Source organism: Rhinichthys klamathensis, unplaced genomic scaffold (genome assembly GCF_029890125.1).
Source record: "Rhinichthys klamathensis goyatoka isolate OS25496 unplaced genomic scaffold, OSU_Roscu_1.1 h1tg000196l_1, whole genome shotgun sequence".
NCBI classification, from domain to species: Eukaryota; Metazoa; Chordata; class Actinopteri; order Cypriniformes; family Leuciscidae; genus Rhinichthys; species Rhinichthys klamathensis.
In genome coordinates, this window is record NW_026606722.1 from 6,059,085 (window position 1) to 6,083,998 (window position 24,914).

At 37.8% G+C, this 24,914-nt stretch overlaps 2 protein-coding genes across 2 annotated transcripts; one reads left to right on the top strand and one right to left on the bottom strand.

The window, feature by feature from the left end:
* Nucleotides 1–2,797: 2,797 nt before the first annotated feature.
* Nucleotides 2,798–11,192, bottom strand: prdx6 (peroxiredoxin 6). The gene is made up of 5 exons (XM_056262760.1): nucleotides 11,031–11,192; nucleotides 6,880–7,036; nucleotides 5,528–5,674; nucleotides 3,345–3,491; nucleotides 2,798–3,145 (listed from the first exon to the last, which is right to left on the bottom strand). Exons 1-5 carry the CDS (start codon nucleotides 11,171–11,173, stop codon nucleotides 3,020–3,022), a joined length of 720 nt encoding a protein of 239 aa, XP_056118735.1. The 5' UTR covers nucleotides 11,174–11,192; the 3' UTR covers nucleotides 2,798–3,019.
* Nucleotides 11,193–12,907: 1,715 nt separating this feature from the next.
* Nucleotides 12,908–23,617, top strand: plpp6 (phospholipid phosphatase 6). Its single transcript, XM_056262759.1, has 2 exons — nucleotides 12,908–13,564; nucleotides 23,023–23,617. The coding sequence occupies exons 1-2, from the start codon at nucleotides 13,078–13,080 to the stop codon at nucleotides 23,388–23,390; spliced, it is 855 nt and encodes a 284-aa protein (XP_056118734.1). The 5' UTR covers nucleotides 12,908–13,077; the 3' UTR covers nucleotides 23,391–23,617.
* Nucleotides 23,618–24,914: the final 1,297 nt, after the last annotated feature.

Consider the following 24,914-nt stretch of genomic DNA (forward strand, 5'->3'; position numbering starts at 1 on the left):
GACTTTTTCTCATTTATCATCAACAACATGAATGCAAAGTTTAACATGGTTACTATTACGTTCGCGGGTCAATCTGACCCTCATAGGCAGCTATTCAAAAGCAACTGTACAGACACAAAATAAAAATATTTATTTTATGTATGTCAGGGCACTTCAACTCAAGTTCTAAAGTGCAAGTGCATCTAAAAGTGCTCTAACCCTGACCAAACACACTTGAAAAAGCAAAATCACGGTATTCAGAATTATTTGCAAATTACAGATGAAAATCTTTCTCAGACACAGATAGTAAAATAACCATTACCATTTATATTCAGAATATTTGAAATACCTAACTTTTAATAACCAAACCTTTTTTGTAGGAATTTTAAACATTATTATCATTATACAGCAAAATTGTATTGTTCAGTTATGATGCTATAAGCATAAAATGTAAAAATAAGTATACATGAAAATGTAATAAAAAAAATAATATGCAAAAAAAGTCTGTAAACGGTTTATTTTCAAATTTTGTCAAAGCAAAACGGTTTTAAAAGATGGTTAAAAAACATTTTCATATGTTCAGATATCATTTTTTTTTTAATGTTTGACAAATGTTGATATTAAAAGTTTACAGTTTGTATCTGAATATTTGTTGTTTTTCATAGTGTGATTTTTGAGGAATTGTATTGAATCCAATTAGGGTCAATTTGACCCGCTCCATAAAGGGTGTACACAGAAATCGAACAGTGCACGAGGGTTAAAGACACTAGACTAGATTGATTCTAAGATCAAAGTATAGTGGCTGTTGAATGTAGCGCATAAAACCTCCAGTGCAGTGTAGCAGTGAAGTGCTACTGCCATCTAGTGGTGCTTGTTCTCTGTTAAAAGCATCATTTGAAAGAAACTTTTGGTGGAAAAGGCCATCTCTTTGATGAGTCGAGGGGGGTGAGAGGGTAACGGACACTACCATTGGCTCATCCGGCCCGTATTCCGGACACAGTAGCGTCCCACCATCAAAATACATGCCATCTGTGTTTTACTGGACAATGCGGGGAATCCCTGTCTGTTTTCATGACATTCTTTGGGAGGGAGAGAGAGAGAGGAAATCTGTCCTCTACTCTGAAGCAAAAGAGCATCTGGCCCTCGCCGTCAAGCCGCATAGCTTCCATGACCTTCACCCCGTTATACGAGCTGCAGTAACATTGTCTGAATAGTTGTGGTAACCCAAAGCCCATGCTAGTCCCCGCGCGCTCATCACTAGCGCCATCACCTGCTTCTCAGAACCCAGGGCCAAAGCCGAGGAGAGCGCTTCCTGCTGGCAGCCGAGGAATGAGGATCGTGTCAATGATTTACTCCGCTAAGTGCCTGTGTGGGAACATTTTTCAGCTTTTAATGGACAAACGGAATGCTTGTGATAACAAGGCATCCTTTCATGCCTCATTGACACCCAGCATTGATGTTTGGCGTCACAGTTTGATAATTCATCGAAGCTTTTTTGGGGGTCGATCAACAAGGTTTGAAAGTTCAAAAACATACCAACTGGGCGGTTATGTCATTTGTCATCTTAATGCTTGACTTTGTAAACTTGTCAAATAAAACGTTGATCCTTTGCTGTAGTAGGCCTATGTATGAAATGTTTGAGAGATTCAATCAGAGATCTTATACTGCCACCTATTGGATATTACATGTGGTGCAGGGCATTATTGGATTAGTTTACAGTACTATTTTTCAGGGTCATGTAAGGACCTATTTTTTAAAGTCTATGGTAAGGACACATGGATAGAACTGCTAATTTTACATAAGACTAATTAATCACCCCCCATGAAACATGTGATAGAACAGTGTAACAATTCTACCTGCCATTAGTTTTTTAATATAGCATTTTCACTATATTCAGACATAATCACTGGCAGCCTGAATGGACAAATTTATAGAAAAATCACCCTTCTGATATCTGAAAAGAATAATTCCACCCACCATATTGTGTGTGTGTGTGTGTGTGTGTGTGTGTGTGTGTGTGTGTGTGTGTGTGTGTGTGTGTGTGTGTGTGTGTTTTAAACAAACGTTTATGTTAGATGTGAATAATTGATTTGACAGCTATCTTAAAACATTAAGAAGTTACATTAATAATTTCACAAAATTATTTTTGCACTGTAATTGATCAAATAAATGTAGCCTTGGTAAGCATTACAGACTTCCTTCAAAAACATTGAAAATAATCTTACAGACCCCAAACTTTGGAATGGAAATGTATATTAAATAAATGATATATATATATATATATATATATATATATATATATATAACTAATTATAACAAATATATTATTAATAGATTTAATAATTTCAACTTGCCATATTTCATCTAATAGCTATAAGTGAGAAATCATACACAATACCACCATGAATAGTCCGGTCAATATACTGTAAATTTCATGTAGATCAAAGTTCATTCTGGTAAAGTTTTTTCCTCATTCCATCTCTCAACGGAGTCAAAGTTCATTTTTAGTTTCCCCATCTTTGTGAATTTTTCTCAAGCACACTACTGAACTCTCACGTTACACCTTACTTCATAAATTAAACCTGATCTATGGTTAAAAGACATTTGCAATGCATCCATTTCACACCTCCTCCTAACCAGTCACAACTAAGGAAAAAAAAACATTTGATTGGTCACTGGGAAGCCCATAGACGCTGAAATCCCATTGTTCTTACACAACTACTTATGCATACTACAGGTTAACCTTAAATAGCAAGTATTCAAAATTAAATTTATTGCAAATTTCAAAACAACATTCAGCCCAAATGAACACTCAACATTTTTAAATTACAAAAGGAACCGTTTTATTTAAATTAAGGCACAATACAATTATATTGTATGTAATGACCTAATGATGTGTCACTTTATGAACTAACTTCTTGATTCCTCTGTTCAATAGCAGGCGATGGGAGAAGTCAAGCGAGAGAACGTGCCACATCAAGTGGACTACAATATGGCGTCAGTTAAGTGCCATTTCTACAGTAGGCTATTCATTTATACATTATGGTTTGGTGTAGCGAATGTATTTTTTCCCAGAAGGCACCTCTTTGAGGGTAAAACCAGCTGGGAAATGTTTGTTGGCATCTTCATCTGAGAGAGAAGGGATGACCATGACTTCTTGACCAGGCTTAGAAAAAAATAAAAAATAAAATAAATATTCAAGGATTTCAAACAAACATTGATGATCATCAGTGAAGGTTAGGTTTTAGTTCACATTCACAATCTTGACCACATAAAAACAAACACAACTGCTCTGCAATACGAGAGAAAAAATATATACTCAGGGACTATATTACATAAAGTACAGTATCAAAGACTGTTTCTACCTTCCAGTCCACAGGTGTGGCCACCTTCTTTGTTGCTGTTAACTGCAGGGAGTCAATAGCGCGGAGAATCTCATCGAAATTGCGCCCCGTGGTGGCTGGATAGAGAATAGACAGCTTCAGCCTCTTATCAGGGCCAACCACAAACACCTGAAATATAATAAATGTGGTAAGGGATTATACAAAAACCATTTCACCTTCATAACTAGTGGCCTAATGAAATAACACCACACACAAAGAATATAACCATCACATTTTTCTATGTATTGATACGTCTTCTCTTGGCCGGTTCCTCTTGCCTTAGCAGCATACCAGTTCTGCAAAAGTCTAATATTTTAGCAAAGACTAGATATATGCGGGTACAAGGGGCAATGGAAATGTTGCATGCAGCAGAACATCAACAGTTATTTAGTCAGCCAGATCAGTTTCACATTCACCTTTTCAGGCTCTGGTCATGATCAAGACAATAAATAAAGCTCTGATTCTATTGCAGTGGTACTCAACCTTTTTGACTTCATGGCTGCATCTGAAATCACAGTAATTACTTTGTGACTGCTAAAAAAAGTGTGTGATCTGGCGTATTACATTCGCCATCTTGTCATTATGTGACCTACCAGCGTCAGTTGTGTCGCTTCTCTGTCATTCACAAATCTTCTCCCGTGGCCTCATGGGATAGTAAAGTGTCTAATGTATGCACACTTCAGAATTATTGGCACCCCTGGTAAATATGATCAAAGATGTCTGTAAAAATCTGCATTGTTAATCCTTTTGATCTTTCATTTAAAAATAAAAAAACGTTTCATTGAAGTAAAAGAATTGAAAATGAGGGGACAATCTCTTTATGAAACAAATGTTTTTCTCCAAAACTCGTTTGCAATAATTATTTGCACCCTTTTATTAATTTTTTTTGTCAACTTCCTTTGCCAAGATAACAGCTCTGAGTCTTCTCCTATAATCCCTGATGAGTTTGGAGAACACCTGACGAGATCAGAGAGCATTCCTCCATACAGAATCTCTCCAGATTCCCAGATCCATGTTGGTGCTTCTTCTCTTCAGTTCAGCCCACTCATGTTCTATAGGGTTCAGGTCAGGGGACTGGGATGGCCATTGCAAGTGGGTTTGATGCAAAAAAGCTATATATTTTTTAGTTTCATCTGACCATAGAATCCGGAACCTTTTGAAGTTCCAGTCGTGTCTGACAACTGAATTTGCTGGAGTTTATTTTTGGATGAGCGAGGAGGATTTTTTTTTTTTAAACCCTCCCAAACAACATGTGGAGATTTAGAGGCTGTTTGATATATATTTTTTAGGCTTTCTGACCCTAAAACTCAACTAATCTCTGCAATTCTCCATCTGTGATCGTTCGAGAGTCTTTGGCCATTCAAACTTTCCTCCTCGCTGCGCATTAAGACAATATAGACACATGTCCTCTTCCAGGCAGATTCGTAACATCTTTAGTTGATTGCAAATTCTTAATTATTGCCCTGATGGTGGAAATGGGGATTTTCAATGCTTAAGCTATTTTCTTAGTCACTTTCTATTTTGTAAAGCTCAACAATCTTTTGCTGCACATCACAACTATATTCTTTGGTTTTACTCATTGTGAAGGATGATATAGGGAAGTTGGCCTTTGTGTTTCCTCATATTTATACTCCTGTGAAACAAGAAGTCATAGCGAGACAATTTCATGCTCCTAGTAACCATGGTGTGCTAAATTTAAATATTAATGGGAATATCTTTCAGAGATAATTTACTCATTAAAAAAAAATCCCAAGGGTGCCAATAATTGTGGCCAACACGTTTTGGAGAAAAACATTTCATAATGTGATTTTCCCCCCACTTTCAATTCATTTACTTCAATGAAAAGTTTTGAAAGAAAGTTCAAAAGGATTAACAATGCCGATTTATTTTTACAGACTTTGATCATATTTACCAGGGGTGCCAATAATTCTGGCCATGACTGTAGTAGTAGGTCAACCGGGTACTTTTTGCCTACTCTTTTATGAGTACTGGGAAATGGACATACTTCTGTCAGATACTGTTTTTCGCCTACTACATAGTAGGCAAGTATGCAATTTTAAATGCAGCCCAAGACCTCCTTCACCTGAGAGACAATATTCAAAGGCCCTCTTCTCTAAACCATATACCAACCACTGCCCTAAAGCATGGTTGCGATGGAAACTCACACAGCGGGCAGTGAGGGGCAACCCGTCTTTATCCCTCTCATCAGGGTCCAGCATCCCCAGCAAGACAGATAACTCCCTCTTGTCATCCGCTATGATGGGGAACGGCATGGGACAGCAGGCTTTGTCTTGGTTAAATGACATAATGTCCTAGAGAGAGAGAGAGAGCAAAGACACGTGAATAATATGGAGTCATTTTGTACAATTTTTGCAGATGTCAGTCAGTCATCCTTACACGTGAAGCCTTATTAAAAGGAAATTGTAAATTTACTTTTTTGTATAAAACTCCCTTTACAAAAACAAGGCCATAAATAATGAACAATATTGGTTAATAAATAGTTTACCAATAAGAGCATTACTTGTACACATCTGGATATTTGCATATAATGAGTATTAAAGAGTGCTGCGGTATAACAGTCAGAGTACACAGTGACTAAGATTAAACAAAACACTGTCTTGTGGGAACCGTCTGTCTGTGGCATTCACATGAATTCAGAAAGAGTTCAGCCAAAGGCACATGTGGGTGTGAGAGTATGTCCGGTAAAGGAGTTAAAGAGCGTTAAAACAGACAGACCGTCGAACAACAACAGAAGCAAAATCTTGGCAAATAGAGTATGTGCCTTAACTTTTTACAAAGCAGTTTTAATGCGTTTCCAATTATGTTATGAAACTTTTGAACAAGTTCAGACCCTTGGGAAGCCAGATGTCTTGTAACAAGATACCAGCCCTGTTCAGTGAGGATTTCAGGGAGAGTTTCAGAGAAAGTCAGCTGCAGAAATGCTTTCCTTTTGGGATTACAGTAAGGTGATTTTGTCTGAACCAATCAGAGAAGTCCTCTGTGTGCTTATCTAAGAGCTACAGGCCAGTGATTGGATGCTCAAGCTAGAAGAGTCTCAAAACAATGCAGCATCATTGAACGCTAAGCCATGGAGGCCCATGTGACATCTGAAACGTCTGTATACGAGTAGCATACAATCTTTCATGAGTTTATACATACTGTTCAAAAACGTTGGGGTCGGTAAGATTTAGGTTTTTGAAAGAAGTCTCTTATGCTCACCAAGGCTGCTTATTTGGTCAAAATTAGATTTATTTGGCCATCACAGGTATAAATCATATTTTAAAACATATTCAAAAAGAAAACAGTCATTTTAAATTGTAATAATATTCCACAATATTGCTGTTTTTTTTTGTTTTTTTAAATAAATAAATCCTTGGTAAGCAGAAGAGACTTATTTTGAAAACATTCAAAATATTAGCGATCCCAAACTTTTGAATGGCAGTATGTGCTATATAATATATATGCAAAATAAATTAGAATTTTATATTTATTTCTGGCATGTCATGCGTCTGCACACCTCACTCCATTTGAGGTGGTCCTCCACGCTGTCAATGGACAGTGCGATCATCTTCACGTCTCGTTTCTTAAACTCATCGTGAAGCTTCGCAGCACGGGCTAGTTCAGTCGTACACACTGGAGTGAAGTCGCGTGGGTGAGAGAACAAGATACCCCACCTAAAGAGGAAAAAACAAGATGGAAGCTAAGAATTACATACTTTTAAAAGATACATTTAAATGGTAACTTTGTAACAATTCAAAGCTGGTTGAAAATGGGCAGTGTTAACCTTTCTCAGTGTTACCTGCACAGAAATCTCATTTATTTGTTAGCAAAAGATTGTACTGATCTTTTTTTTTTGTATCCCTGCTCACAGACCGTCAGATCAACCCCAGTGCATTATGGGTGTTGAAGTTTTTTTATTAATCAACACTTTGATATGCCGTTGGATGAAAGCGTTATTTAACATGTGCATAAGCAATGCTTTTATCGCTCATTTCTGCTTCGCCTGCGTTTTGATCCGGGAATTCTGCACTCTTTCAGAAGATGGGTATATCACCCCCTCCCGTATAACAGTGAAAACATGGACTGACGAAAAATTCCATCAATGACGGGGAAAGAGTTAAAAGCCCATCTTGTCATTGGTGAAATCCTCCTCTAAGAAGAAAGACCAATAGATAATGGGAGATTCAGTTAAATGGTCAGTGATTACGAATGCATACTTGTTTTTGTACTTGGTAAAAAGTAACGAATGGCAGGTTGTTGAACCATTACAAAACAGCCTTGACTGGAAATCATGTGGGTGTATGGACAATTCACTACACTGGGATTGTGTAATCATGTCACATGTTTTTTCCAAATTATAAGGACAAGAATGATTCACTCCCTGCAGACATGAATTTGAGCATGTCTGAGAACATTCTCTTTATTGTGAAGTGAACTTCTCTTTCTCTTAACATTCTCTAACTGTGAAGTTATTGGCATCTCCAATTAGATAAATGTGATCTCCATTCGGCCTGAAAGATTTGCAGTATTGTTTTGTAGAAAAGCACAGGGCAGCACTTCTTATTCAAAGCCAACAGCTGTTTTGACTGCTGTTAAAGAAACAGTGTCAAACTCTGGAGGTCATGTCACATTACGTGATCATCACAATGAAAGGAAGTTCAAACTCTTGCAAAACCTTGTCACAACCATCTAGCTTCACATCGTACAGGGGCGCGTTTCCCGAAAGCATCGTTAGCCAACTATGGTCGCAAGTTCCGTCGTTACCAATAGAGTTCAATGGAAATTGCAATCATAGTTGGATAACGATGCTTTTGGGAAACACACTCCAGATTGGAAGACAAGTCTTAAAGGTGACTGGCCAAAAACAGGAAGATTTTGACAGAATTGAGCAGACTTCTGCATTACAAAACTCTAAATTGGGAAATGCAGAACAAAGGGTTGCTAAACACCCTCTTGTTCACAACATCTGTTAAATGCTTCAACTGTAGCATCTTCCACTCTCGCCTCCCTAGGGCAGGACCTCTTAAGAGGCAGATGTTTGGCTTGAAATGGGGACCACGGACAGGCCCTCTTTTCAGTTGGTAAACATGGTGAGGTTTTTTTTGTGGGCGGAGCTTAGGTGGAGGCAGAACGATCCCTCTGGCCGCTTCCCAAACGTTAGTTAACGAACAAAGAACAGGGAAGCAGGATTTGATTATTCTACTAATATATATATATATATATATATATATATATATATATATATATATATATATATATATATATATATATATATATATATATATATATATATATATATATATATATATATATATATATATATATATATATATATATATATATATATATATATATATATATACACACATACATACATACTACTAGTCAAATGTTTGGAATTTTTTTTATGTTTTTGAAAGAAGTCTCTTATGCTCACCAAGGCTGCATTTATTTGATCAGAAATGTGGTAAAATCAGTAACGTTGTGAAATATTATTACAATTTTAAATAATTATTTTCTATTGGAATATATATTTAAATGTAATTTATTAATGTGATGGTAAAGCTGAATTTTCAGCATCATTACTCCAGTCTTCAGTGTCACATGATCCTTCAGAAATCATTCTAATATGATGATTTGATGCTCAAACAACATTTCTTATTATTATCAATGTTGAAAATCAGTTTTTGCTGAATATTTTTGTGAAAATCGTGATACACTACCATTCAAGAGTTCGGGGTATATACTTTTATTCAACAAGGATGCATTAAATCGATGAAAAGTGTCAGTAAAGACATATACAAAAGGTTTATATTTCCAATAAACGATGACTTTCTATTCATCAAAGAATCCTAAAAAATGTATCACAGTTTCCATATAAATAATAAGCAGTAAAAGCTATTATTTCAATATTGATAATAAGAACCTTTATTAATAACGGAGTACCAATAATAACTGATATTTATTACATTGATTTCTGAAGGATCATGTGACACTGAAGACTGGAGTAATGATGCTGAAAATACAGCTTTACATCACAGGAATATCTTAAAGTAAACAATTATTTTAAATTATAATAATATTTCACAATGTTACTGATTTTACTGTATTTTTGAACAAATAAATGCAGCATTGGTGAGCATAAGAGATTTTTTTTAAATACATAAAACAATTATAACTGTTTAAAACTTATGAACGCTAATGTAATTAAAAGATTTTCAGTTTTTGCGCTTGTGGTGACGATTCGACAGTGTCCAAAATGTACTTTTTGCTACATCTGCTAATATATATATATATATATATATATATATATATATATATATATATATATATATATATATATATATATATATATATATTTTTTTTTTTTAAATATCATTTTGTCATGATATAGAAAAGACTCCTGCAGATGACTTTGTGTCAAAGTCAACAAGTCTACTAAAATATCAGATAATTTGACCTTTTTATTCTCAATCGAGAATAGTAACACATCCTGAATATTAATAATGCAACGTTTCAGGTCAGCTCATTGACCTCAGCTTGCTGAACAAAACTCACACTGCTGTGCTTATGTGCATATTTCAGTAAGAAAAAAAAAAGAAAAAAAAACCTTAATTCCAATACTGGCATGTGGCAATATTTCATATGAATTTAGGTTGAATATATACACTAGCAAATATCAACTGCTTGATAGTTTATATCATTGTAAAATGTAAAGGCTATTATTGCCCAGCTCTAATCTGCTAAATGCTACTATAAAGCATGTAGATATTTAGGCTATGTCCGCATAAAACGGAAGTTGCATCAGTCTTTATCAAAAAAAAAAAAAGTGTACACAAATAAATAATGTATAATAATTACTGCAATATTCCATAATAAAATAAGAATTGTCCACTTTGACTTCATTGTGATATTAAGACAAACATGTTTTTATTTTAAGCGAATTACAAATAATTAGTTTGACTTTTTAAGGTACTTTAAAAACTACACTTTCCAGGCATTCACTTTTAATGAATAGCCTACCAATAATAAAAGTGTTTTGGCAGAATATGGGGGACTTCCATTTTGGCACTTGTCAACAATACCAGCCATTGTTATGACAACTCTTACAGCCACAGTGACCTCTTTTACTGTCTGACAGTGACTAGTCACATTTTACACTTTTACAATGAAAGAAAATGGTTTAAAGGAAAATGAAGTCTGCAGTAATATCTGACATAACTTTGAAAAAATGTGCTATTTGATTAATTGCAATGAAACATTGATGTCCTTTGTAAAAAGTTGGATTGATATAATTATAGCTACTAGATATGAATAACAAAATAGTTTGCTTTGTGTTATTATTCGCAGTTCATTCATGTGCTACGTCAACTCATAATAAAAACCGGGATCGCGCTATCATGGAGTCATAGAGGAAAGCTTCCTGAATAAAAAAATAAACCAACTGACAGATTATTTGAGTAGAAATATGATGTTGAAGTACAACGCTGGAGTCTGACATTAAAGCGTGTTTCAGTCTCCAAATGATATATATTAGTAATGTATCGATCAGGTCATGTTTCAGCCACCTGAGGATCATGATTGAATGAATTAAAAGCACATTAAACGTGAATTTCAGACGTTATCCGAGTAGGCCAGCTGAAACAAACATACGATTGAGCTACTTACGAATTTCCCAAGAATTCATGAAATTTTATCTTGCCGATTGTAGTCTCTGCATCAAAGTTAGGTAACACGTCTCCCAACAGAATTCCAGGCATGACTGTTGTATTCAGCGAGTCTGGTCTCTCTGTAGTCGGCAGTCGGCACATGTAACCATGGAATGGAGGTTATTATGTAGCAGGAAGACAGGGGAGTGGGCGGTTCTGATTGGACGAAACACCACCACATCCCTAAATTCAAAGATTAAATTCGGTTTAAAATTTATTTTCAGTGTTTATAATTCAAACGTTTTGTAGATTATGTAAAAATGCAATCATGTCTTTTCTGCACAATCATTATTTTATCATTGCATATGAACTACATAGATGCATCATTAGTAAGCATATAGTAAGCCGTCCGCCATATTTGAACGGTCAAAACACCGGTCCGTGAACTACTCAAGAGCAAGTTGTCGGTGCATCTCCAACTTATATTTACAATAGACTTCAGCAGATGATTTTGCTAGACTAACACAATACAACAAGACGAAGGCGTCAGCTAATACGACGTTAAAAAAAGTTCCAATAGTGTAAAAAACTATAATATTGAGGTAATACATGTAAAAACACAAACAAACAAATTATCACATGCGAAATGTTGAGGTTTCACAACCAGAAGCTACACAATGTTATGGCACCATCATTGATTCTACTGTGAATGATGACACGCCGACCGTTCCAACATGGCGGGCGCGCTGACGCGTCTGGAGCAGTCGAATGTGGCTTCTACGTATACATATGCAAAGTAACCACGCTCTCTCGGCTTCTATCTGTCAGTTTATTCAACAATCTTAAATAAAGACATACACTTTAGTTAAAATATCAGACAGCTGCTTTCTTCATGTTGATTTTTTCTTCATGTTGGTGTTTATTATAACTATTGTGTGGTTTTGACATTATAGACCAGTGCTGTAGTACTTCAACACAATTGCATAAATTAGTTGTTTGTATTTTTTAATGTATAACATATTTATTCTCATATCGTATGGTAAGTAAAACACAAGAGACCTATCACATCATAACACAAAGTTTAAACAAAATATGCAGCGATCTGTCTTAAACTTCTAACATGTGGTATGTTATACATGAGTGACATATTTCAAAATTTGATTTAAAAGAAACCTATGCAAACATGCTAAGTTCAAATCTGAGTTTTAATGAAAGTGTTGTTGTTGTTGTTTTTTGCTGCTGTTTTTAGTCCACTTTTGTATTCTAGGGCAGCGGATTTCAAACTGGAGTCCAGAAGTGCTAGGGGGAAAAGTTTAGAGAAAAGCAGTGTAATAATAATAATAATAATAACTAAACAAATACATTAGATTAAAACAATAAATTGATTAAATTAAATAAATGCATTTTGAATTAAATAAATAAACAAAAAATATTAAAATAAATTAAATTTGTAAAATGTATAAATTAAATGTAATGCAATTTATAATATATATATTTTCCACAGTATATAACTGCCTTTTAAATTTAATTGTAAGATGGGGGTCCCTCGTATGATCATTGGTGTTAAATAAGTAATTATTGAATTATGTAATAATATATATATATATATATATATATATATATATATATATATGTGTGTGTGTGTGTGTATATATACCTTTTACAGTCTTTGTTAAATATATATATATATATATATACACACACTCACACACATATATATATATATATATACACACATATATATATATATATATATATATATATATATATATATATATATATATATATATATATATATATATATATATATAATTAATACATAATATACAATACTAATAATAATGTTAATTTATTTTGTAATTTGGTCACATGGTTGAATCAAACATGTTTTCCCAGTGTGCACTGCGCAGACTGAGCTGCAGTTCAAAGATGGCGCTGCGGGGAAGTCCAGTCAAACGAGTTCTCTGTCATCACCTGTAAAACGATGACCTAAGAAAAAGACGCATCCAAAAGCTATTTAATAAAACAGAAGACGTTCTAGTCTGTCTTGGTATTAGTGAGGTAAAATGCCTTCTCCTAAAGCGCGGAGCGGCTCGGGGCGCAGCGGCAGCGTCCCGTGCGCCGGTGGAAACGGGCGCTATGAGTTCATTTCTCTGAGCCGAACTCCCCCCCCGCCGCAGCTGCTGCAGAGGCAGGGCTCAGACCCCACCGCGGCCCGGCTCAGAGCCTCCGAGAGCCCCAGCCGACGCCGCGGATCGGGCTCGTCCACCTCCTCCACCGGCGGCGGGCAGCAGTTACCGGAGGAGGACTGCATGAAGTTAAACCCGTCTTTTTTCGGTATAGCGTTCAGCTCCCTGCTGGCCATCGACCTGTGGCTGTCGAAGCGGCTCGGGGTGTGCGCCTGCGAGGACTCGTCCTGGGGCAGCGTGCGGCCGCTCATGAAGCTCATCGAGATCTCTGGGCACGGGATCGCGTGGCTGGCTGGTGCCGCGTACTGCCTGTATAAAAGCGACAGTGTCGCCGGTCAGGAGGTCATGCTGAACCTGCTCATGGGTAATGCGCTCTTATTATCTTACAAAGAAATGCTCGTGTTTAAAAATTACACTATAGACCAGGGGGTTTCAATCTTTTAGATGCCACGGACCGCATGTGAGGGACCCCCATCCTAAAATTTAAAAGGCAGTTTTATATTTTCAAACATAAAGACTCACATAATATTGTGGAAAAATGAGCATTATACATGTCGATTACGACATACATTATATAAATTCTGTGTAGGCTAGCCTACTGTGCTGTGAAATGTGTTATTTATATATATATATATATATTAAAAATGTTTTGGTTTATTTATTTAAATCAAAATGTTTTTATTTTAATTAAATTTATTTAGTTAGCTAATTTAATTTTTCTATTATTATGTATTCATATTATTTATATATGTTTCACACTGATTTTCTGTAATCTTTTACACGGACCCCCTCTCTTGTGGCCCCCCGGGGCCCCAGTTTGAAAACCCCTGCTATAGACTCGCCACTCAGTTTGTAAATCAAACGGAATTTAGAAGTGCAGTGACGCTCTTGCAAGTGGAAGTCAACGGGGGAAGGTGTTCAGACTGTTTAAAATTAGAAAGGTGTAGCCCTTTTTAAATTTTATTCTTCTGCACAAAATGTGTGGTTTTTTTGTGCTGTAACGTCTAACTACAGTAGCTTTTTGGATGTTCTGATGTAAGTGAATTTTTCAGTGAACCCTTTTCCTTGTATCCTTGTGTATATCGCGCTAAAGTTAGTGTTTACGTGTTAACGATAAAAGTTAAAAACTGATATAATTCTATTTTGCACAGCCAATGTTGGTGAGCAATTCTATCACAGTAGTTTTGTGTGGTGTATAATCTCTAAGTCTTGTGGCTATACTTTTATTTTAACATCTATTCTGGGTCAGTGCCTTGCCTCATAGACTGACAGTAATGCAGTTACAATGCATGTGAATTGAGGAACGAGTCAAAATGATTTAGCCACTAATCTTTTAGGATTTTCTCATTTAAAAAGACCGGCTTCACAATTCACATTTGAGGTATACCCTTTTTTTTTTTTTGTAAAGTCATTACATGATCATCCATACATCTGCATCTGCTCTTTTGTTTAGCCACAGCTAATGTCCATCTAATAGGCTGGCTTCACTTTTGGGTTCTTTCTTATACACTTCTGCATTCCCTACTCTTTCTGGTCCTTTTTCAGGCTCATTTTCTTTGATGTATGAAGCAAATCATAACCCACTTCCTCTGCTCCCGCCTTCCCAATGAAACATCCCTGATCTTTTCTTTTGGACCTCTCTTTCCTTCAAGTGTTTTCAGTAGCAGGGGGATCTGCAGGTGAGGCAGTTTTCCATTCATTCTGGCTTTCCTTTATTGATGTGACTTATTGGCAACCCATTTAAATTGCGAAAGGCTTCTTGGTTGTTGCTGCCAAGAGATCCAGATTTATTAATCATGATTCTCCACAGTATTCCCAGAGGGAAAATGGAGTGATAATCGCTCACTTACCGATCCCGCTACGGCGATTGTCATTCCCCTCGCGCCCTTGTTGCTTTGACATCCCATTCACTAACGTCGACAGGTTTTAAAACTACAACTGAGCTGAATGGCCTATACTCAGCTTGTTTCTGAAATACAGAGATATGCACAGGTCCTGCAGCCATGCTTGATCTCTTTCCAGAGATTTCGCCCTAATTTAACATCTTTTATGAAACATTTAATTAATCCTGGTAATCATAAGCCTTGTGTTCAGAGGCAGCTTTAATCAATCAACGTATTTTGAAAAGATCTTTCCACTCGTCACTGTGGAAAAAATGTCTTTCGTATATAATCAAGTGGAGTTGGCCTTGATGGTTTAATGGTTCCTATGAACAGGACCTGCTAAAATGGGTCTACAGTATCATATATCATATTCTCTGTTGTTACAAGAAAGAATACCTTATATATCAATTCAGTCAAACATGATTGAACAGCTGTAGAGCTATAAAATACAAAGTTTTTTCAGAGATTTGGTGTGCATTAAAAGAAAGTGGGGGTGTCAGACTCATTACAATACATTCCCTTCCAGAGAAATAAAAATGAATACACTACTTCATTAGTCATATTTAATGCGACTTTTCGGATGCCACACAAAAAAAACGCTGGATAGAAATCCCAAGTTTTAAAATTTTAAAGGTTTTGGCAATTTTAAAGATGTTAAAGGTGCTCTGTAACTTTTAGCGGCCTCTAGTGGTGATGTTTCAGATTGCAACCAAGTTTTACAAGAGCGCTCGTGCTCGAACTCATAGACAATACCGTCTATTACGCAAATATCTCGGCGAATACTAGACGGATTCGGCGAGCACCGAGCTCGTTGGGAACATCTAGTCGAGCTGAAAAGAACCATATAAGTTCCATAGTTTTTGGTGGTGTTTTCGCGGAGATATTAGCAGAAAACCATCGGGCGCGCTGCAAAATTGCGGACGCCGGTGACGTCACGATCTCAGAAGAAAATCGCACGTATCTCTGGAACGCAAAGACCCAGAGAGCTCAAATTCGGGGGAGGAGGTCCCAGGGGAACCCTTGCCCGAACACTAGAGTGGCGGGCCTCGGGGATGCCCCCTACCGGATCGCCGTTCGCTGGGACCCCCGATTTCGAACGGCTATAACTCGGGGAGCCGGGCGAGTTGGACCTCGGGGGTGGGCTAGTTCGAAAGGCCCCGTCCAGCACTACGAACGATTAGAGTCTTGGGAATACTGATCAAAGATTGACTGAGATATAAGCCGAAAAATATGCGCCTTTAACCGGACGTCACTCCCTGACCGTCTACAATAGACTGTATATAAGGAGAGAGGCTCGGGAGCGCGCATGCACGTCACATCCAGTGTTGGGTATAGTTACTTTTGAAAGTAGTTAATTAGGTTACAACGTTACCATCAATTAAAAGTAATCAGTTACGTTACAGCGTTATCTATTTATAAAAGTAACGCGTTAGAGTACTCATGCGTTACCAAACATTAAAAGCCGTTTGCAGCGCCTCACACATGCTGCAGCTTAATTGACAGACACGGCCCCCTTTAAATGCACCTAGAAGTCGTGACTCCTGGCAATGAATAACGTCAGTCATCCGACTAAATTAACACTGCGGGATAACAATAACAGGAAAGACAGTCATCAATAGGCTCACATAGCGTTTTATTTATTTATTATCACAGAACATATTAATTAATTAACAAAATGCACATTCCCAGCCCGGGTAGCCTAGGCTATATGAGCACCATAGAACAAGATAACTCCTGATTTTAACTTTAACTCTAATGCAGTTAGAAATGAACAACCAGTCAACGATCTAACAGAAATTAACAGCTGTCTGTCAAACAAAAATAATTACAAACTGAATAAAATCATTCACTGCCACACAGGCAAATGACAAATCGCTTAATAGCCGAACTAAATATAAATAAAGTGTAACAACGTTTGTGACTCACCTAAATTCGCTTTAACATAGTCCTCTTACATTTACTCTTCAAAGTAGTGATTAAAACGTAGAAGAAGCAGATTTTCGAAACGTTTGTCCGACAGTCGATTTCTCCTGGGAGTAAGAACGAGACTCCCGAGGCTGAAAAGTCTCTCCACGGGTGCGCTGGAGGGTGGTGGGGTATTGAAGCGCAGAAACACTGTCTTGATCCTGGGGAACTTGTTCAACATATCGATCTCGACACCTGACTTAAAATACTCAGCAATTTCAGTGTCCAACGTCTCTGAGACCTGTCTGTCCTCTGTAAATAAAAAAAAGTCGGTCTCGACGGCGTCTCCTCCGCTGACGGGTGCAGGTGGCCGTTCCTCAAGCAGCGGATGCTCCAGCGCACGGCACTCGGCAGCAAGCAGCACCTTGGCGGCGTCTTTTTTAGTCTCATCTTTTATCCAGCGCAGTTTGAATTTAGGAATGGTCACTGCAGCCAGCAGGGCCTCCTTGCTGTCCAGCGTGGATGCAAAGCGTGTCTTTATGGCCTGCAAGATACAGGCAGGCACATCGAAATTAGTTTAAAACATGCAGCGTAAATCTTAGAAACAATGTTTTAGTAAAGCTTGTAAGATATGAGCAAATACAAAAAACAGACGAACAAACAATTTTACCTCAACTATAACATCAGGCAGGCCAGATGTCATCCGGGAGAGACTGTCTTTTAAATCCACCGTTTTTGCCATCAGGGCCTCCAGTGTCGGCAGGATAGTTCCATAAAAACAGTTTTCCTCCCCTTGAAGAATATCTAGGGCCATGGCCAGCGGTTTGAGAATCATGCAGTACTCTTTAATAAACTGGTACTCCCTGTCAGTAATGCACCTGATGCCCAGCTGGGTGCATAAGTTGTGCAGGTCAGTGATGGGGATGTCCATGACCCTGCACAAAGCCTCATAAAAAGAGTTCCATCTGGTCGTCGTGGGAACCAGCAGCTTTCTCCTGCTGAATTTTTCCACAGTTTCTGATGCATATGCTGATCTGCTTGCTTTGGTCCAGAGTGCCGAACATTTAGCAATAACACTCCTGTATACTGCTCTTGTGTCACTGTTGGAAGACAGCCATTTTTCTATGTCAGTGGTGGATATCAGATTTAGCGTATGAGACGCGCATCTGTGGTGAGGAGGGAGACTGATCATGCCATCACCATCAGAGCTTGACAGCACATCGTTTATATCCTCAAAAGTGACACTTTCACTCCGATCTTCCTCCTCCTCCTCCTCTGAGTCCGAGGCTGTTTTGTGAAACACCTTGAACGCCTTAACAAAATTAGATCCATTGTCAGTTACAGTGGCTGTCACTTTCCCACCAAGGCCATATGACGTATGAATTTGCTCGATCTCCCCTGCAACTACATCATGCGTGTGCCGTCCTCTCACCCGCCTACATGCGATTGCAGCTTTCCCCCGCTTCAGAGTAGGGATGCATCGATCCGATACTCAGTATCGGTATCGGCTCCGATACTGCCATTTTTGCCGGATCGGGTATCGGTCAGAGGAGGCCGATCCAAATCCGATATTGTGCGTATTATTCTGTGTTATTGTTAAGCCCCACAAAAGGCACAAAAACATTATCAAGTACCATAAAGTTTTCGTGCACTATCTTATAAGTGTTCTGAAGCCATTATATAGTATAATGTGAGATAAAAATTAATATTTAAGTCATTAAATTCAAGACCTCGTAAACTTTTTCCCTCTGCTGCGGCTGTCAGTCATTCTCCATTCAGCATTTAACAGCGCGTCGCGTTCTGTTACGACAGGCAACACGATGAAACTCTCCAAGATCAAGATGATTCAATGTTACTATTATTATTCTTGATCTGTAGATAAAGGTCTATGGTTTCGCATAAAACAACTTTATATTGCTGGACTTTATTGCTGTAACTAAATCATGTTACTTTCTACCGGGCGTCTGTTAGATCGCAACAGAGTAGCCTAGAGTCAGAGAGCACTATAATTGTTCTTCACGCGCACAGTAACTGAAATTTAAAACTGTTAAAAGAAAAGGCTCAATAAACGATTGCATAGATACTGTGTATAATACACTACGCATCGATATGTCTTTCCTTTGTGCTTTGAACTGTTCAATGTGGACTCGACGCGCTGCGCGCTGTGACTCTCTGTTGCTTCAAGCGCATCATTCTGCGCTCGGGATGCGCATAAGCGCTGTGTGCCGCACTGTATTGGATCCTTTCATAATCATATAATACTACTTTTGCGCAATGAAAGATTATTAATAGCCTTTCTTGTTCTGTCCTATCTATCATATGTTGCTGCCTCATTAAACAGCTGTGCTATACATTTAAAACATGTCTCAATTTTATAGTAGCCTAGCCATAGGCTAGGCCCTATATATAATAATTTATCTTTTTGATTTTTGTTATCTTGTTTTTCATGAATGTATTTTACAACAATACAAAGAGCAATGTGTAATGTTTGACCAGATTTAGTGTTACACTTATTGTCTCTTATTTGTTCCCCTAAATTTTCTTCACTAAATGTTCAGATTTTATACAATTATTGTGCACTCATGATTTTTCTAGACTAAATTGCACTGCTGAATTATCCACTAATCTAGTTTATTATAGCATTTTTGTCACAGATTATGATCATATATTTTTTGGATTTGTTGTTTTTCTTTAAAATTAAGTTGTCTGTGTTAAGTAGATTGTGTTTAACACACAAAAGAGTGATTATCAGTTCAACACACAGAGTTATAGAAATTCTACTTGATTTAAAAAAAAAACTGCACTGGTATCGGATTGGTATCGGTATCGGCCGATACTCAGAATTTTGGGATCGGATCGGATCGGTTTTGAAAAAGCGGTATCGTTGCATCCCTACTTCAGAGTGGATGGATGTATCCAGTGTGCCGTCATTCCCATGAAGCTCTTATTATTAGCTGTCCACAAATCTGCCGTGGTAGAAACAAATTCCAGTTCTTCAAACGTTTTTTTCAGTTCTTTCTCCATGTCTGTGTAGGATTGTCCAGATAGCTTGCAAATGTTTTGCGGTCAGGCACGGTTCCCTCTGTGTTACGTGTAGTTGGGATTTTACTGATTAATCTACGGAAAGATGGAGACTCCACAGTGTTAATTGGAAGCATCTCCTCAACTACATAACCGGCCACAAGTTTGTGAACTTCACTGATGGGGACTGTTTTAGCGGAGTTAAAACTCAAACGCTGTTGCTTTGGAGCTGGTGCACCACCGTCGTCCTCCTCAGCAGGCTTTGCTACCAGAGTGCTAGTTTGGTGTTTGGATGTGAGATGTTTTTTTAAATTTGAGGTAGAATTTTTGGCGGTCGACAGAAGCTTTTCACCAACGCAGAGTGTGCATTTTACCGTTATGTTCTTTTCCTTTTCGTTGACAAATTGAAAATAATGTGCGTACTTCCATCCTGCGAACGCTGTCCTCTCTGCCATCTTGCCGGGAGTTCGAAAAAAACACACACACACACACACACACACAGGGGGGGGGGGGGGGGGGCACAGACGTATCACAGCCATTGACTTTATGATTACAGCGCTTCGGCTCCGCTGATACATCCGCAGGTGGCACAGTAGACCTAGGCATACTACTGTCAGACAAAAAACAGGCTGCAGTCGGGATTTTCCTTTCCTTAAAATAACGGATTACTTTTAAAAAAAAATAACGAAGTTACTGATTACGTAACTCACAAAAATAACGCGTTAAGTTACACATATCACGAAAAAGGTAATTAGAGTACTCTTAACGCGTTACTTTATAACGCGTTACCCACAACACTGGTCACATCCGTTGGATTTCGCGGTAAATCCGACCCGGAGACTTCACATAGAAATAGGAATACTGGCCTTCAGAGGTAATAGCAAAACTCGACAAGTGGATCATTTTAATGTGTGATTACAACCCCTTCACACACAGGCAATAAAAAAAGGATTCATTTTAGTAGAAAAGTTACATAGAGCACCTTTAAGTAAATGAGCAGCGATGAACGTGTGACCATGACTTCATTAATTTACTGTATATCTGTGATTGAATGCATGTGTGGATATGATATAATGTTACTTTTGCACAAGTAGCCTATAGAAAATGGTAATGCGCAATTTGCACAGCTCCTTTGAGTAGCCCAAATGTTCTATGTACTTTTTGTCTTTTACCTGTCTTAATCTTGTGCTTTTGTGGTTTCTCTGTTGTAACCCTTGCAGCAATTTCTCTAGGTCCAAAACGAATTTCTCCTTGGGGAGACAAATAAAGATACTTTGACTTTGACCAATTTCATTGCACACTATCTCAAATGTTGGTTTGGTTTGGTCTCGCATGATTGCGAGACCAAACCGTTCCCAAACACCAGGCGTCCTCCTCCTAATGCAGAATAACATGGCTCACGCTGAAGTCATTTATAATGAATGAAAAAAATAGCCACAGTGGCTTCCTCAATTGCAGAAACTTCCATTTTTATTACTGATATTTTCTCAGGAAATCGTGATTTTGTTCTGTTGAACACATGGGATGGAAACTGTGCTTTATTTGTAGATGTTTTATTCGATATTCTAATTTTGTGTGCATGTTAAATTCCTGGCATTGGATGGAAACATAGCCATTGACTGAATGCATTTGGCACTGAACTGAGCGGGCGAGTGTGCGGTGTTATTTAGAGAAAGGCTGTAAAGATGTATGTGTGTTATTGGCAGATAAATCATATTAAGTGCTTGCTGCTGATATTGTCATTGCTGCGTGGGATTATCACTTTGCTTTTCCTTGACCATGTATTATGAACAAATCTATATGCAGAAAAACCAAGGATATCCAACGATTTTCTGGAATTACTGGTGCTTGTTATGGAAACTAGGGCAAAAGCGGCTAGTTGTGCAGTCTGTATTAAATGTGATTGAATAAAACTGTAATATGTGTGAAATTATTTATACCATAAACATAAAGAGAATTCCATACTGTAAGTAAGCAAGCACAATGAACATTATAACTGAAATATAATCAGTTGAATTGAATTGCATCAAGCGCTTGTGAATTGAATCAGGAGATCTGTATTGATACCCAGCTCCAAGGTTTTGGCCATTAAGGTATCCATCAATTGCGGGGGTTCCCAAATTATTCTGTCAGCCGATCCCCTTCAAAGTAAAATATTAATATTTCTATAATTTAACATTGTCACAATTTTCTAATGTTGGCTAATGGTCATGATATGCAAGTAGACATAACATGTCTAATCTATTTTTAGTATGTGTTTTATTTGTATTATTTTTCATTTTTATCATTTGTTTATTTTTAACATTTTATATATACTTATATTTTGAGAGCATTCACACTTGGATTCACTCTTTACAAGAACTGACTAACACACAAGTTATGTTTTAAATCTTTACTTTCAAACATTTTTGAAAGTAACACAAACTTTTAATATGTCAGATCCTCAAGCTTTTATTTTGAAGTGTAATGTCAATTTCTGTCCACAAAAAGGATGTGCACATGAATGCAAATTAAGTGAACCGAGTGTACACTGCGTTCCCAAATGCATGTTAAATCACAGAGATGGAGTTTGTGAGAAGCAGCATTTACTTACTGTGAACCGAGTCTTATAAGCTTCTCTGAAACACAAAGCACAACTTAAATGACTACATACTTCATTAAATCAAACCCTTTGAATTTGATAAGATATATCACTATTTCAGTTTTATTTTGATTAATTGTGCAGCTTCTCCCTATGCGGGTCCCTAATGAACCAGGTCAGGAAATCCTGATCCATGTATTCTAATATGGGGGTGCATATTTTTTCCTGTATAAATATAAATGAGGCATGTGCAAAAATTCATATTTTTAGAATTGACTACTAGTCAGTCTGCTGTTTGAACAATTAGTTGGCTGATCAGCTTTAAGGAAGCCTGTAAATTTGAGGTTGGATACAGGTTTACCAGACTTCAGTCTAATCCAACAATTTCTCGGTTGTCCAGTCTTTCTTACGTTTTTGTCATTTCTTTTTCAGCCTTGGTACTGGACCTGGTCCTGGTCGGCGTGGTGAAGGCTGTAGTGCGGCGCCGACGTCCTGCTCATAACCGTATGGACATGTTTGCCACGTTCTCTGTGGACCGCTATTCCTTCCCATCAGGCCATGCCACACGTGCTTCAATGTGCGCCCGCTTTCTGTTGGCCCACCTGGTGTTGGCGGCCCCGCTCCGCGTTCTTGTCCTGCTCTGGGCCACTTTAGTTGGTTTTTCTAGGGTTCTCCTCGGACGCCATAATGTGACGGATGTGGTGTTCGGTTTCTTCATGGGCTACTGGCAATATAATTTAGTTGAGATTCTCTGGTTGTCTCCAGTCATGTTGCAAAACACGATGGGACAGCTTCACTGAGAAGTTAAGACTGAGGAAAGGGAGCATTATTTGGAGGATCTAAACTGTAATTCCTTGGTGTCTGTCAAGTTGCTTTATGTTAGTTTTGTGCGTCTGCTAATTTGAATGTAAAAATTAATCCATCTGCCAGTAATGTCCAGGTTTAAATTAGATTCTACTGGACAGATAAATGAGTTGAAGTGTTAGGAAGCAGTGAAAACAGACGTCTTATTTTCCACCCCTTAAAGATTTTTCGCCTCACACTCGCTTTTGTGTCAATACTGTGATGCTAGATAGATTATGCCAGTGTTTTTTTTTTATCATTTGCCATTGTGCTCTGCTTTTTTGAGGGTTGGTGCTTATCAAAAAAGGAGGATGATTGGGGCGACCTCTGGCTTTTGACTTCAATGTTCTTGTTTACAGAATAAAACCTCATCTTTGTGATACTACATATTTATAGCACCTTAAACAATAGGCGTCATCTTGAAGATTTTGCCTCCGTTTTAATTAAAAACCAGCCAGATCTCTAATTAACATGAAAAGCTCTTCATTAATGAATGTTTAATTAGGCGAGGGAGAGGATTTGAAACATTGCGGTGAATTTCAGCGCAGCTCTAATACCTTTAGGGTATGTGGCGTCCTCAAGAGATATTCACAGGGAAGTTGTTATGTTATCTCTGAAGGGTTATATAGGGTTCCTCATTGCTCTGATATCTATTTATTTATCTATCTATGATTTTCTGTTCTTTTACTCTGCTTTAACTGTGACTGTGCTAGCCACTGTTAAATTGCATTGCACTTCTTATTGGTCTATGAAGTAGGAGTTTCCGTTATATTTTGCTATGGTCTTAATACATTTGCTGGATTTTAATTGGGTCAAAGCCTCAACTGTGATTATAGAGCCATAAATCACGTTTATGCTGCAAACTTTTGCCGTATATCACAGGAGAATCTGTCATAATAGCTGCTTTTCCACTGTTGAGCCAGTGAAAGCCAGGGCTTTAAATGGGCCGGGCTGGGCTAATATCCTCGGACCTGTAGCACTGAGCCCAAAACCACACTGCGTTTCCACCGTCGGGCCAGAAGCTCCACAGCGCTTCACTAAAACCCGCCCGTAACACTCCTCTCTGGAACAACGTCACACAAATCCATCATTTCACCAACAAATGGAAGTTTTATCAGAAAACTAGTCAGAAAGAAATCACTGGAAACTAGCGAGATTGCAAGATATCCCTCTCTCCAGTGACAGTCCCAATACAGTTATATTTTCAGACAGAGGAAGCTCCCGAAAAAAACACAAGCTAAATGGATATCAGACAGTCCGGTATAAAGAGACGAGGCGTACTGACAGATAAAATAAATACTGTTATAGCCTGTATGATTTGTCTGATTTCAAGCGTTCATATTTACCATGTTTACTATGGTAATGGTTAACGCGCATAGTCTTTTGCATCGCATATGGTGATCAGAATCCACACCGGATCAAAAACCCAAGTTATTTCAAACACTCGCTGCTGTCTGAAAGTGAGTTTTGAGCTAAAATGA

What these genes read in the sequence shown, in the direction of transcription:
- plpp6 (XM_056262759.1), top strand. Translation starts at nt 13,078, where the DNA reads ATGCCTTCTCCTAAAGCGCGGAGCGGCTCGGGGCGCAGCGGCAGCGTC. An exon ending in CATGCTGAACCTGCTCATGG is followed by an intron (nt 13,565 to 23,022) that starts GTAATGCGCTCT and finishes TTTCTTTTTCAG; the next exon opens with CCTTGGTACTGGACCTGGTC.
- prdx6 (XM_056262760.1), bottom strand. Translation starts at nt 11,173, where the DNA reads ATGTGCCGACTGCCGACTACAGAGAGACCAGACTCGCTGAATACAACA. An exon ending in ACCACCTCAAATGGAGTGAG is followed by an intron (nt 5,675 to 6,879) that starts GTGTGCAGACGC and finishes CTCTCTCTCTAG; the next exon opens with GACATTATGTCATTTAACCA. An exon ending in TGCCCCTCACTGCCCGCTGT is followed by an intron (nt 3,492 to 5,527) that starts GTGAGTTTCCAT and finishes ATTATATTTCAG; the next exon opens with GTGTTTGTGGTTGGCCCTGA.